The following is a 13,279-nucleotide window of genomic DNA, read 5'->3' as shown; positions in this document are numbered from 1 at the left end:
GCTTTGGGAGGTGTCCGTTGGGAGGACACTCAAGGCACAGTGAGTTGGGGAGGAGATACCTGTCCAGAGAGTCACATTAGCTCCTCAGACTTGACCATCGCTGGAGGAACAGATGTTGTGTGTCTTGAACAGACGACACCATCAGCTGTTGGACAGTTGGCAGTCCTCGGGTCTTTTCCAGCCATAGACTTTTTCTATGGGGTTTTCAAAATGAATTCCTTGCAAATATTTAATTCAGAAATTTTCACATAAAATATATATATATAAGATTTTTGGTTTGTCATGAGGAATTGGACAGTTGAGGAGTAACCCTGAACCCACGTTCCCCCAGGCAACGCCCCACTAGCACTGCATAACTGCTACTTCATTTAGGTGGAGCACGAAGTCTCACAGTCCTCACCCGGCCCGTTCCACCGCCCCCCCCCCGACCTCCATCAAGTAGATGAGATTAATATGCAGTACCCCGTACCCCCTGCGTAATTGATATCAATAATAAAACACCTGGGAGAATTGTCTCTGTGTGTTTTGCTAACGACGTCTCTTTTTTCCTGATCCCCAGTCTGTGATTGCAATGGGAAGTCCCGGCAATGCATCTTTGATCGTGACCTTCACAGGCAGACGGGAAATGGATTCCGTTGCCTCAACTGCAATGACAACACGGACGGCATTCACTGCGAGAGGTGCAGAGAAGGATTTTACCGACAGAGAGAGAGAGACCGCTGTTTGCCCTGCAATTGTAACTCCAAAGGTAGTTGGAAGAAGGCAAAAGAAAAAGGGAGAGGGAGATGGGGAGGAGGGGAGGGAGGGAGAAGCAAGCAGCCCGACAGAGAGGGGCTCAACTTCGAGAACGATTTAGATTTACCGGACATTGTTTTTTGTTTATTGGTTTGTTTTGTTTTGTCTTTACCAATTTCAGTCTGGAAAGAAACGTGTTTTTCTGAAGTCTGGGTTCCTTAGGGCATGTTGGTTTGAATTCTAGTACCCAGAGGCACAGGATTACTTTTCTTGGCAGACGGCAGTATTTGACCCAGGAACAAAGGAACTTTGAATTCTTCCAGTGATAGTTCCTCATATCCACAACCATCTGACCAATCTCTCGAAAAATAAGGGATTAGAAAGATCCGTTACTGGTGCTATGCTAGGTGCTAGCAATATCAAGTGGTACTAATAGAAGACACAGACAAATAAATAGGCAGATTAAAGTCTTTCCCAGGCTTGTCAACAAGAAAAAATAGAATTAACAAATAAGAAGGACCTAACAGGGTGGCTGGTTCATAGGTGGGATCTTGTTTGTTTGTTTTAAATGTATCACCCCGTGCTATATTCGCAGAACTGTAATTTGGGGGCATGTGTGCATGCACGCGTGCGCACACACAGACACAGACACACAGGCACACACACACACACATTGTGCTATATTCATTGAGGGCAGACAGTAAAGACAAGTTAGTAAAAATAACGAGGGAGAGATAGGCAGTTCTGTTAAATAAGTTGAGGGTTTTTTTTTAAAACTACTCTATTTGTCTATTATCTTGGCAATATCTGTTTCTTCTCTTTGCTAGAAAGTGTTTAATAGCATACTATGATAAATATTAACATGCCTAAAGGGTGTATAGCCAGGCCGGCACGTGGTAATTGCTCTGTGTAGCTCCCTAGAATCAACTCATAGCAGAATCTGAAATAATCTAAAAACAGGCAGATTTGGGTCCAGCCGCGAGTTGCTGGTAGAATGTGTTGGGGACCCTTATAGAAAACTGGGGTGACCATGTGGTGATACAGGCCCATATCCCAGCAATCACTCTCCAAATTGCCAGAGTTGCTGTTACAATGTGGTTTGAACCAGATTTGCTGAGCTTTGTGGCGTAGAATCAGCATCTAGAATCTTTTGGATTGAGTAGTTCTCCCTACGAATCAAAACACCTCACAAAGGAAACCTAAAAGAAAAATTATTCCATTAAAATGGGCATTTAACCTCTCTGCAGAGCCCACATTGCTGTAGGTAATGTGGCTTTCTTGTGAGTCACTGGATTTGGGTCATACCAGCAAAATGATCAGAGACGATGGAACTAGAATGTAATTGGCTCAGCTGCAGACAGGGTGATTAGTCTCAGAGCAGACAAGCTAAGCCTGCTGCTTAGCAAGGAGAGATGCTAATGAGGGATTTGCTGCATCCTCTCTTCTTTTCATAGTGTAGTCCACTGCCCGCCTAGCAACAATGAGTCTGGCTCTTGCTTTTCTTTTGGGGAACAGTTACCCCTGACTCAGTGTGCTTAGTCTGGGGGTAGGAAATGGTGGAGCCCAGCGATGATTTGCATCTTATATTGTAGCAAACATGCATTACTCACTCACTCTGTAGCAGGCGCTATTCTATATGCTTTCATCCAGCAATTAATTTAATCTTCACAAATAACCTTATGAAGAGGGTGCTATTATTATTTCCATTTTACGAATGCGGTAGCAGAGGCTTAGAGAGGCAGGTGGAGAAACTTGTCGAAGGTTGTAGAGCTAAGTGAGTTCCAGCCCAGGTGTGCTGATGTCGAAGATCATAACGTGGTGGGTTTTGGAGCTGGACAGCCTGGGCTCAAATCTTGGCACTTCCACTAGTGTGATGTCCCTCTGGACATACTCCTTAACCTCTCGCTACCCCACTGTCCTCACCTATAAAAGGGTGATCACGTTACTTACATTACAGGATCACATGAGGATAAAATGACGTTTGTCAAGCACGTGGTGAACAATGCAATAAATTGTGTTTCTTATTAGGACAGAGGTTAGGGTCCTAATCCCCTGGAACACTGGCTTGCTAAAATATCACCTTCAAGCATAGAAAGAAGCCTGGTAAAGGCCATATGTTTGGTCTACAACTATTTATTAACATTTTATTTATTATTAACATATGGCAGTGAATTGTTATTTTAACTGTGGGGAAATTGAGACCTAGAAGAGTTAATGAATGGCCTGAAGTTTCTCAGCAAGTCATTACAAGAGCTCAAGTTGTAATCCAGACGTTCTAATCAAGAACTATTCCCCCTTATACCCTTCATATGAAAAAACAAACAAACAAAAAAAACCCCCCAAAACAGACAAACAGAAAAACAGAATGGTATCCTTTTATCTCCAACAACAGAAAATTAGATGTTCAGGAAAAACTTTGTAGATATTCTTTGCTAAGATCTGGGTAATGCTTTATACTTCCCCAGAACATATTCATAGATGCTGTCTCCTTTGTGTGTGTACTGACACACTCCACCCACCATTACATAGATGAAGGGGCTAAAGCTCCAGAGCCCCAGCTGCCTGGGCTGCTTGCATGTTGGTGGCAGAGACTGTCCCCTCCATGTGCCACCTCCGACTGCACGTTGGCTGCACAGATCACTAAACCAGTGGCACGAGGTTAATTCCCTATGTGATTTCTCAGTCTCCAAATCAAACCAAATCAAATAATAACTTCACAAGGGAACTTGTATATTCAATTTCAAATGCAGAGGAATGCATTTTAGAAAAACTGCTATCATTCCATGTATGGTAAATGAAGGCAACAGCATTAATAATTGCCAAATTGGTCACAGATTTGGACTTCACATCAATTTCTCACAAATATAGCAACGGGGCTTGTTTCTCGATGATGACTTTGTGAGCTCAGCAGTAAGGCCGAGTTATTTTCGACTCTTGTAACCAACCACATGCGTAAGATTTAGTATGCACCTGATAACCTTTTGCAGATATTTTAAAATTCACTGTGTGTGCATGTATGTGTTTGTTCCTCCTGTGACACCTACATTCTTGAGATCTGTGTGGACATCAATGACATTGAACTTATTCTCTTAATTTTATCAATTTTTATGTTCCTGACAGCGGATTACTGAGACTGTATCATTCGAGTTATTATTTAAAATATGCCTTAAATAATAATTAATTATTATTCCATATAACTCTTAAATAATAGCCATGTCATTTAAAAATGCAAGTATATTTACTTTTAAAGGGTTCTCAAAAAGGAATTTACTCCCTTGGCTTAAATTTTAAATATTAATAATTTTAGAATGCCTTCCTGAATCCTCAAATGCATGTAAACTATATCTACATTAGCCTTAAGGTGTTCGTTGGGACACAAACTGTGAACAGGAAGCTGTTCTTCATCTGTTTTTGAAACTCGATTGTTCACGGCCCCTAAGAGTAGCTCATGATGTAGAAACTGAGACAGGTCTTTTTATACTAAGGAGACACTTTGAAAACCCAGTGCTATTATTTTGGAAGTTTAGGAACATGAAATAAAGTAGCCATGTGAACACTAAGAACTTGTGTACTTTGTAAGGCTTAAAAGAGGCCTAGAGATAACAGTATAAACTACGTTTTTTGGAACACCTACTATGCATGAGATACTGAATTAGGCACTTGATATATTTTAACTCAAAGTCCTACGACAGCTCTATTAGGTATAGGTATAAGTTTTTATCTCCACTCAAAAGAAGTAGTGAGTGAGCAGTTTGCCCCAGGATACACAGCTAAGTGGCAAAGCTGGAATTTGAAGTGAGATCTGCTGTACATCAAAGCCAGGCTCTTTTCGTGACCCCCGGTGTCTAGAACTGTTTCGCTGGATGATATTCTATGGAACACTGTGTTCCTCAAGATAATAATAGGTGTTGCCTGTGAGAATGTCAAATAATATTTGAAATCGCTGGCATTAAAAAGTTAAACAGGCTTCTTGCCTACTGAATGTACTATTATGTTATAAATCTGTAAAAGATTTAGTGTGTACCATTTCCCAAACTCTTGAGCACAGAATGCCTATTTTCATGAGGTGACTATTAATACCCCTCAGAACGCTGTTTCGTAGAGTGCTTTTTCAGGCTGTTTGGGCCAAACCCAAAAGCAAAGTCCAGTCTTCTCCATCTTATAAGGATAATTCGTTTCTGAAAAACTGCTGTGGAGTTTTCTTAAGTGAAAAGCATAATGTCCATTAATTTGAATGGAAACAAATGGGTTTCTGAGTTCCAGATCAATGACCATTTGTGTTAAAAAAAAACAAAACAAAACAACTAAGTTGTATTAAAGAGAGATGACTTTATGATGATTTAATGTTATTTATCAAAGCATAATTTAAAAAATAATATTTCCCTCTTAGCTCTGCTGACCGAAGAGCAGTGAGTATGGCGATCTCTAAATGCCAGACACAGCAGCCTCTCTCCACCCTCCTCTGGCTGAACGCTCTCTTGCCTTAGATCCGGAAGACTTTTCCCCTCCTTTGATCCTCCCTTAACCCTCCTCGCTTTGCCTTCTGCTGTCCTGAGACTTCTCCCCACCCTAATCCCCCCTTACCTTTCATCAGCGAAGTTCCATTTCTGTTCGAGGCACTTCCTCCCGCTCTCTATCTGCTCCCAAAGTCCTGTCACGCTTCCTATTACTCTGTGCGCTGACGCCTCCTAGAACATCATCTCCAGCCTCTCTCTCGAGGCCCGGATTCACATTTCCATCGTAATCCACAGCTGGAACCTCGAGTTCGCTATGTCCAAAACGGAACTCATTTTCTTCTCTTGCAATGTTCAACCTGAGAGCCTGCTCCTCCTCAATCTTCTTCCTGGTAAATAGCATCGCATTCCATTTTGTTGTGTTCCCTGGGACCTTGGTGACATCTGTGTGATCCCCGCCCCCTACCATCCATTTCCCGAGAGTCACCAAACTCTGTTCATTCTTCATCCTCAGTGTTTCCTTCCTACTCTCCGCTCCCAACTCCTGTGCTCCAGGCCATGATGTCACAGCAGGATTCCTCTTACAGGAGCCTGCTGGCCTTCCCCTCCTCACACTATCCTGTTCATTGCTCTAGAGTCTTCTTTCTAAACTGACAGTCTGATAGTTCCCTTATTACCCACAAACGGGTCTGTTATCCTTCTGTTAGCTTTTAATTCATTAGTTGATAGCATGAGCTGATATATCAAAAGTGCCTGACTCAGTGTCTCACGTGTCTTGGGCGCTCAAAAAATGTAGTTCATACTCTTATCACTGAGGGCCCCTCAAGCCTTTCAGGGTTGACATGGAGTCTGTCACAGACTCTGACTGTGAATGTGACTAATTTATTTCATGCTCCACATGTGGCATAAAAGCCTTTTTTTTTTATAGGCACAGAGTCAATACCTTTATTGATTTGAATTGTACCTACTAGTGAATGAAAAGTTCACAGGAGAATAATGGATTAGAAAAAAAGGAGCAAGTAACTTTTAAGTATTTCATTGGCTGTATAGAGTATAAATAGCCTGTCACAATTAGTTGAGCTATCTGGATTATTTTATAGTTTTGCCAGCCGCAGGGAGATTTTAAAGCAGGTGAGGCCTCGCCAGCTTCCACCTCATCTCTTGGCTTCCATCAGCCCCTTTCACAACAGCCCCATCCTCGTTCTCGGCATCTGGGCTTTAATCCAGCGGATTCCTGGGCTGCTTCTTTGTGCCGAGCACAGTGCTGGACCCTGGGGACACAGCAGGGAACGTGAGCTGAAGTCATCATAAGTGAGCGGGGCTAAGGACTGGAGCAGAGGTGGGAGGGGTATTCGAGATATGTGAGCCAGAGAATATTTCTCTAGAGAAGTGATATTTAACCGAAACCTGAGTGCTGAGAATGGGCCAACCCGGGGAAGTCTGGGGCAAGAGCGTTCCAGGCCGAGGGGGCGGCAGGTGCAAATGCCCTGAGGATGGATGAAGTTTACCCCTTTCTAGGAACAGGGAGAGCAGCTGGAACTTAGTGGAGGACGGAGGGAGGTGGGGTAAGAGAGGTTGCGTCTCGCGGGCCAGGATACAGTGCGAGCTACCAGCGGACCTAAACAGATGAATGATAGGATCCGCATTCCATTTTAGAAAGAGCACCCTGGCTTCTATACATAGAGAATGCAGGCAAGAATGCAGGCAGGGAGGAGAGCGAGAGGCAGGGTCTAGGGAAGGGAAGATGGAGGCTCAAACTGGGCTGGTGGGAGGGGAGGTGCTGAGAAGTGGTTGGGTTCCACAGTGACACATTTCGTTATCCTGAGAACCTCTTGTCTTTCACCAGCGCTCAATCTGCGAGGACTCATTTACAGGGAAGAGCATGTCTGTAAAAATCAATCACGGGACAAGTGCTCTAGTGCTATAAACTGGGCGAGATGCATAGGTCCTTCAGCCCTCACAAAGGGTGATGCTCCAGGGATGAGAGTTTCTACCCCTCCAGGCTGGTGGAGACATTTTTAGTCAAGAGGCCTTTTTGTACTCAAAAAAAAAAATCACACCATTCGAACACTGACCCTTAAAAGGTGGCTTTTCCCTGCCAGAAATAAGGGAGAATATTGCACACTTTCTCATGCCCGTTCTCTTCAGGGCGGCCCATGTACTCATTCACTAATTTTCTCCCTTCTTGAGATCTCAGAGATTTGACAAATTTCTTTTAAAAAGCCGCGGCTTACACACTACTAATTGAAATGAAGCAGATATGTAAATTAAGATGCTTTCAGGAGTCATTTCCATTTCCTTCCCTGAAGAAGACATCCTTGGCTGTCAAAACTCTCCCTAATGGGCAGAGTCACACGCAGACATGTGAGAGAACTGCTAGAGGCAGCAGGCGGTGGTTGTTACTTAGTGTTTATTGCACTCCCGCGGAGTGACAGTTGCTTCCTAATGCCGTGTAAATGACATATTTCCTCTTCTTCTTTTCTTCCCCTACCATGTCGGTTACAGGTTCTCTTAGCGCGCGATGTGACGACTCTGGACGGTGCAGCTGTAAGCCAGGTGTGATGGGAGACAGGTGTGACCGATGCCTGCCAGGCTTCCACACACTCACTGATGCTGGGTGCACCCAGGACCGAAGGCTACCGTAAGCACCTACACCCACCCCTGCTGCCTCTGCCATGAGTAATGACAGTTATATTGACATTAGTGACCGCTTACCTTTCCTGAGCACCTACTGTGTGCCAAAGACTGCCTTGAGAATTTCATATGGCTTATCTCATTTAACCTTCACAAAAAACCTGTGAGGTTGGGATTAAAATTATACTCATGTTAACGATAGTAAACTCATACCATGTGAGGTGAAATAAGTTGCCTGATGTTACTGGTGAGGGTGAACTTAGTATTCAGGCCCAGAGTTTGGGCTCTGGAACCATGTCCTCACCCCAACAATTTGCCCCGCTTTAGACGAACTGGGAAGGAGGTAAAGAATCTTCAAATTCTAACCTGGGACTCGTTTCAACGCCAATGAATTTGGAGTAGAAGAACTTTTCTGCATGACTTTAATCCCCGTTAGTTTGAAGCATCCTCTATCCCTCCTCCCAATCTTTTCTGGAAAAAGTTGGAGCTTACATTACAAATCATACAACCAATCCAGCGATGCGGAGCTGGCAGGGTTTGGGGATGGTTTAGAGGAGGGGGATCTCGACAGCAAAGCCATGAGCTAGAAGTCCGCCCGCGGAGGAATCACGTCCCCGTTGCCCACGGAGGAATCACGTCCCCGATGCCCGCTTTTCCAGCCCCTCGTCCGCATGCGCACTGTCCCCCCAGCCACGCTCGTACCGTCCCCGTCATCGTCGTCTCAGGTCCTCTTGGCTTCCCGGATGTTCTCTTTCAGATTGTGTTCAGAGACCCTTCCCTTGGCCCGATCTCCCTTTCATAACCTGTTAAAACATGAAGCAGATCATATCACTTCTCCGCTTGCAACCCTCTATTCGCTCCCTTTCCCACTCAGCATGAGATCCGCCCTTCTCATCAATACCCAGCAGAGCCCTGCCAAATCCCCACGCCCTCAGCCACAGGCTCCCACTCAACTTCTCACTACCTCCCCTGGCTCCGTGCATTCAGGCCACCCCAGCCATCCTTCCCTCTTTCAACTTCTCACTACCTCCCCTGGCTCCGTGCATTCGGGCCACCCCAGCCATCCTTCCCTCCTTCAAAGGAGCCAAGCATATGTGACCTTGACCTTGGCCTAGAGCTTCCTCTCCTCCTGCAGAGCCACACAGAGATTCCTGGGGCTCTATCCCCGCCTCGTCCACCTCCTCACGGAGGCCTTCCTTGACCAGGCCCCACCCTCCGTGTTCTCACTCTTGTTTTATTAAAATCTCTTATTTTCTATACATATTTGTCTGTCTCTCAAACTAGCATGTGAGCCCCATTGTGGCTTTGTCTTGTTCACTGATGTATCTGCTCAGGAAGAGGCATGTAGGGGTGTTCCAGCTCAGCTGCAGCTGGCATCTGCTTTATTGTCATTGCTATTCCCATGTCTGCCCTGCCTGAGACTCCTAGAGAACAGGAATATGTCCCATGTCCTAGTATCCCCGGGGCTTCAGAGAGTCCAGATGAGTAGTTTGGAGGGGCTAAGACAGGGAGGAGACCATGGGCATGGAAAGGTGAGGATTGGGGAAGAAATCTGCAGGAAGCCTGACAGGATGTGGCATCTACTCGGACGAAGAATATAAGGGAGAGGGAGGAGCCGAATTCAAGTTTGGGCAGGATTTAAAGAGAGTCATAGGGCAGTCGGAGGAAGAGCAGATCAGTAGGGAAAAGACCCACCAGTTTTGGACCCATGAGATAAATACATATCATTAATTGTGTGCCAAACTGAGCGACAGAGACCAGTGCTTTGACCAGTCAGCTATCTGTACACTTAGTCACTAGTTAAAGTACTAGTCTGCATGAGACAGGATGATGGTGGCTAAATTAAATAATGAAAGGCTTCATTGGGAATGTCTTGCCAAAAAACAAATAAACAGACAAACAAACAACCCAGCCAAACTCAGCAATTCTGCTCCTAGGTACACACTCAAGAGATATGAAAACATATATTTGCACAGAAACTTGTACACAGATGCTCACAGCCACATTATTCATAATTGCTAAAAAGTAGAAACAACCCAATGTCCATCAGCTGATGAATGGATAAACTAAAGGTGGTATGTCCACAGGATGGGATTTTATTCAGCCATAAAAAGGATGAAATGCTGGCTCACGACGTGACATGGATGAACCTTGAAAACATACTGAGTGAAAGAAGCCGAGTAAAGGCCACATCTCATATGATCCCATTTATAGGAAATGTTCAGAATGAGCCAATCTGTACAGACAGAAAGTAGATTAGGGGCTGCCTGGGGCTGGGGGTGGGAAATGTAGGGGGTGAGGAGTGGTAGGGGGCATCGGCAAAGGGCCCAGGGTTTCTTTCTGGAGTGATGAAAATGTACTAAAGTTGGGGTAATGGTTGTTCAACTCTGAGAAGCTGCTAAAAACCATTGACTGTACACTTTAAATGGATGAATTGCAGAGCATGGGCATTCCATCCCAATAAAGGTGTTACCAAAAGAAAGGATGAAATGAACGAAAATAGCAAGTAGATGGAATCAATCATGATGAAAGCAGACATCATTGAATTAAACAAGAGAAATAAAAAAAAAAAAGTCAACTGAACCAAACGATCAACCGAACTAAACAGTCAGTGATGAGTTGGGTTTACTTTCCAGCACAAAACCCCTCCTCTCTTTAGGGGCAGGTAGCAAACAGTTAGTTCATGGACTGGCTGCCGCCCACAGACCACACTCGGAGTAGCGCTAACGTAGACAAATGAATCCTTAATTAAAGGGCCCGAGAGAGATTAGCATGGGCGAGGGTAGCTAAGCGAGACCTCAACGAGGATGAAAGATTCGCTCAAGTCGGTGACATTTGCTCATGAGCACTTGATCTTTGTGTGTACACTTGCAAAACATTTTGAAACACATCCCTAATTTTCTTTTCCTCCTTTCCCAGGGACTCCAAGTGTGACTGTGACCCAGCTGGCATCTCGGGGCCCTGTGACACGGGCCGCTGTGTCTGCAAGCCTGCTGTCACCGGAGCACGATGTGATAGGTCTGTGTGAACTGTGGCCCTACATACAGAGCAGGGAGGGACCCCTTGGCAACCAGCATGAGAAGCCAACCTCTGAGTGCAATTATGGAAAGAGGACACTTAACGAATGAATGTTGATGACCTTTTTTCTGCCCTCTGTCCTCAAAAACTAGGCTTTAAAAAAAAATACAACTGAGCCTCCAAATCTCACTGGACTCCATGCTTTTGCTGTGGCTTCTTCTCCTTGTGTACACAACGGTAGAGGCACAGGGCCCCAGTGAGTCCCCTCCCCAACTCCAAATCCCAGGTGCTCTGACACAAGGTGCAATTATGAGGTCATGTGACTCAGCTTGCTCCTAGGAAAGGCCTGCCCTAATTAAACATGTTGGGAACATTCTAGTAAGAGAGAATATCACGGCACATGGCCATATTTAACCATCATGCAGAAAGGGAGCCGCCCAGGGTTGGCACGGTGGTTGCATGCACACACACGAACCAGGGAAGATGTAAGAGCCTTTTGGGCCCCATGCCATACTGGGGCAGGTGGCCCAGTGAGGAGATATCCACCTCAGCTGTTCCCTACAAACCACCCAGACTTAAAGCTCTGCCCTTGCCTGGGACGGTTGGGAGCAGAGGGCTGTGAGCCCGGCCCCAGAGGTAAAGGCTTCCTCCTCATCACCTTAAAAGTAAGAAAGCAGTTCTTTGGCATCCTGCCAATCACTTATACCTGGGCAGAGGAAATGCCAGCGACGTTCTGAACTCGTGTTTTCAGGGGGTTCTTCGCTGCTGAGGTTGGGGTGGGGAAACATAGCTTCAGGATTTAAAGAGGAGTCACTTTTTGAAAATATTTTTAATCTCAAAATGTAACACAGAAATGGAAAACCTCGTAAAACAAATGTCAGCACCACCAAATATATAAACTAGACCTTTGCTAAAAAAGGGACGTCCCAACGACACCTCCTACCTCCCTAGAAGTGACCACTGTTCTGACTTCTATGGTTTTCTCCTCCTTACTTTTCTTCTTAATTTATTTTGCAAGTGCATCCATAAACACCACCCTTTAGTTTTGCCAGATTCTCTTCACTTCCTTCCCTTCCTTCCTTCCTTCCTTCCTTCCTTCCTTCCTTCCTTCCTTCCTTCCTTCCTTCCTTCCTCCTTCCTTCCTTCCTTCCTTCCTTCCTTCCTTCCTTCCTTCCTTCCTTCCTTCCTTCCTTCTTGCCTTCCTGCCTTCCTGCCTTCCCTCCCTCCTTGTTTTTCAATCTTTTAATCTACAGCTCTCCTCCATAGATGTCATAATGATTTTTTTAACCCTTGCCCTGTTTATTTATTTACAGCCGTCCTCTGAAATATCACAGCTAACTTTCTTTTCTGTGATTTTGCACAGCAGATTAGACCACATGATTTAAAGGCAGCTATATCTGAGTTTGAATCTTGCCTCAGCCGCATAACCAGCTCAATGACCTTGAACAAGCTTCTTAACCTCTCTGGTCTTGGTCTCTTCATCTAAGAAAATTGGAAATAATAATTCCTATTTCACAGGGTTTTGGTGAGGATTAAATGAGAGAGTACATACATAAGGTGCCTGGCATATCATAAGTGCTAAATAATACCAATAAATGATATTGAAATGATCATTATTTCATATGGAAGGATGTAGTTAACTTGAACAGAGAAAAAGTGACTCCCCTTAACTTCCCCTGCCCTTTTCTCTGTGACCCCAACATCTGGGACTTGTCTGGCAGCTGCGGTCCTCAGAGAAGCCCCTGGAGGGCTCGATCTGGGAGCAGAGGCGGAACGACAGCCCACACTTTGCTTTTGTAGGGAGCCACTAGCCGTCCTTTGTTATACCCTCACCTGCCCCTCTCCTCTGTGGGCCAGAGCCTGGGTACAAGGGGCAGGGATGGCGGGCCACACCTAGTGGTCTGGTGCGGGGTGGGTCTGTACAGCCGAGTGGGTGCCGAGACTGGAGCATTTGCCTTCCGTCACTGGCCCCCACCTCCCACCCTTTAGCCCCGATTAAGCCCTTCCCTTGAGGGGCTGTGACTGTCCCACAGGTGGTCTGGGACAAGGTGGTGTATGCCACTTAGTATTTCCCACCTTTGAAAATAAAAAGATCCAGACGGGGGAGAAAGTAGAAAAGATCAGTCATCACATTCTCTATATTTGAATAAGAAATAACCTATAGCCTTGTCCCGACTTCTAAAACTCCACTGCAGGTGTCGACCAGGTTACTACCACCTGGATGAGGGAAACCCTGAGGGCTGTACCCAGTGTTTTTGCTACGGGCATTCAGCCAGCTGCCGCAGCTCTGGGGACTACAGTGTCCACAGAATCACCTCTACCTTCCATCAAGGTAAAGCGTTCTGTTTTCTGAAATTCAGTTTTCAGCATCGTATAGGGCTCTATGCTGACAGATAACCACCTTGCCGTGCATAGGATGGGACCCTCCAAGCATCTTT

General features: G+C 45.3%; 1 protein-coding gene across 1 annotated transcript in view; it reads left to right on the top strand.

Annotated features, from left to right (window-relative positions):
- The first annotated feature begins 565 nt into the window (after positions 1 to 565).
- Positions 566 to 13,279, top strand: part of LAMC2 (laminin subunit gamma 2) — a 35,051-nt gene continuing 22,337 nt past the window's right edge. The window contains exons 1-4 of the mRNA XM_025044028.1: positions 566 to 748; positions 7,695 to 7,830; positions 10,743 to 10,841; positions 13,037 to 13,173. Coding sequence (XP_024899796.1) covers positions 7,751 to 7,830; positions 10,743 to 10,841; positions 13,037 to 13,173 — 316 coding nt within the window. The 5' untranslated portion in view covers positions 566 to 748; positions 7,695 to 7,750. The remainder of the gene's footprint in view (positions 749 to 7,694; positions 7,831 to 10,742; positions 10,842 to 13,036; positions 13,174 to 13,279) is intronic.

This window comes from Pteropus alecto, unplaced genomic scaffold (assembly GCF_000325575.1).
Source record: "Pteropus alecto unplaced genomic scaffold, ASM32557v1 scaffold101, whole genome shotgun sequence".
NCBI lineage: Eukaryota > Metazoa > Chordata > Mammalia > Chiroptera > Pteropodidae > Pteropus > Pteropus alecto.
Note: the sequence above shows the minus strand (reverse complement) of the source record. Positions and strands in the feature narration are given on the sequence as shown.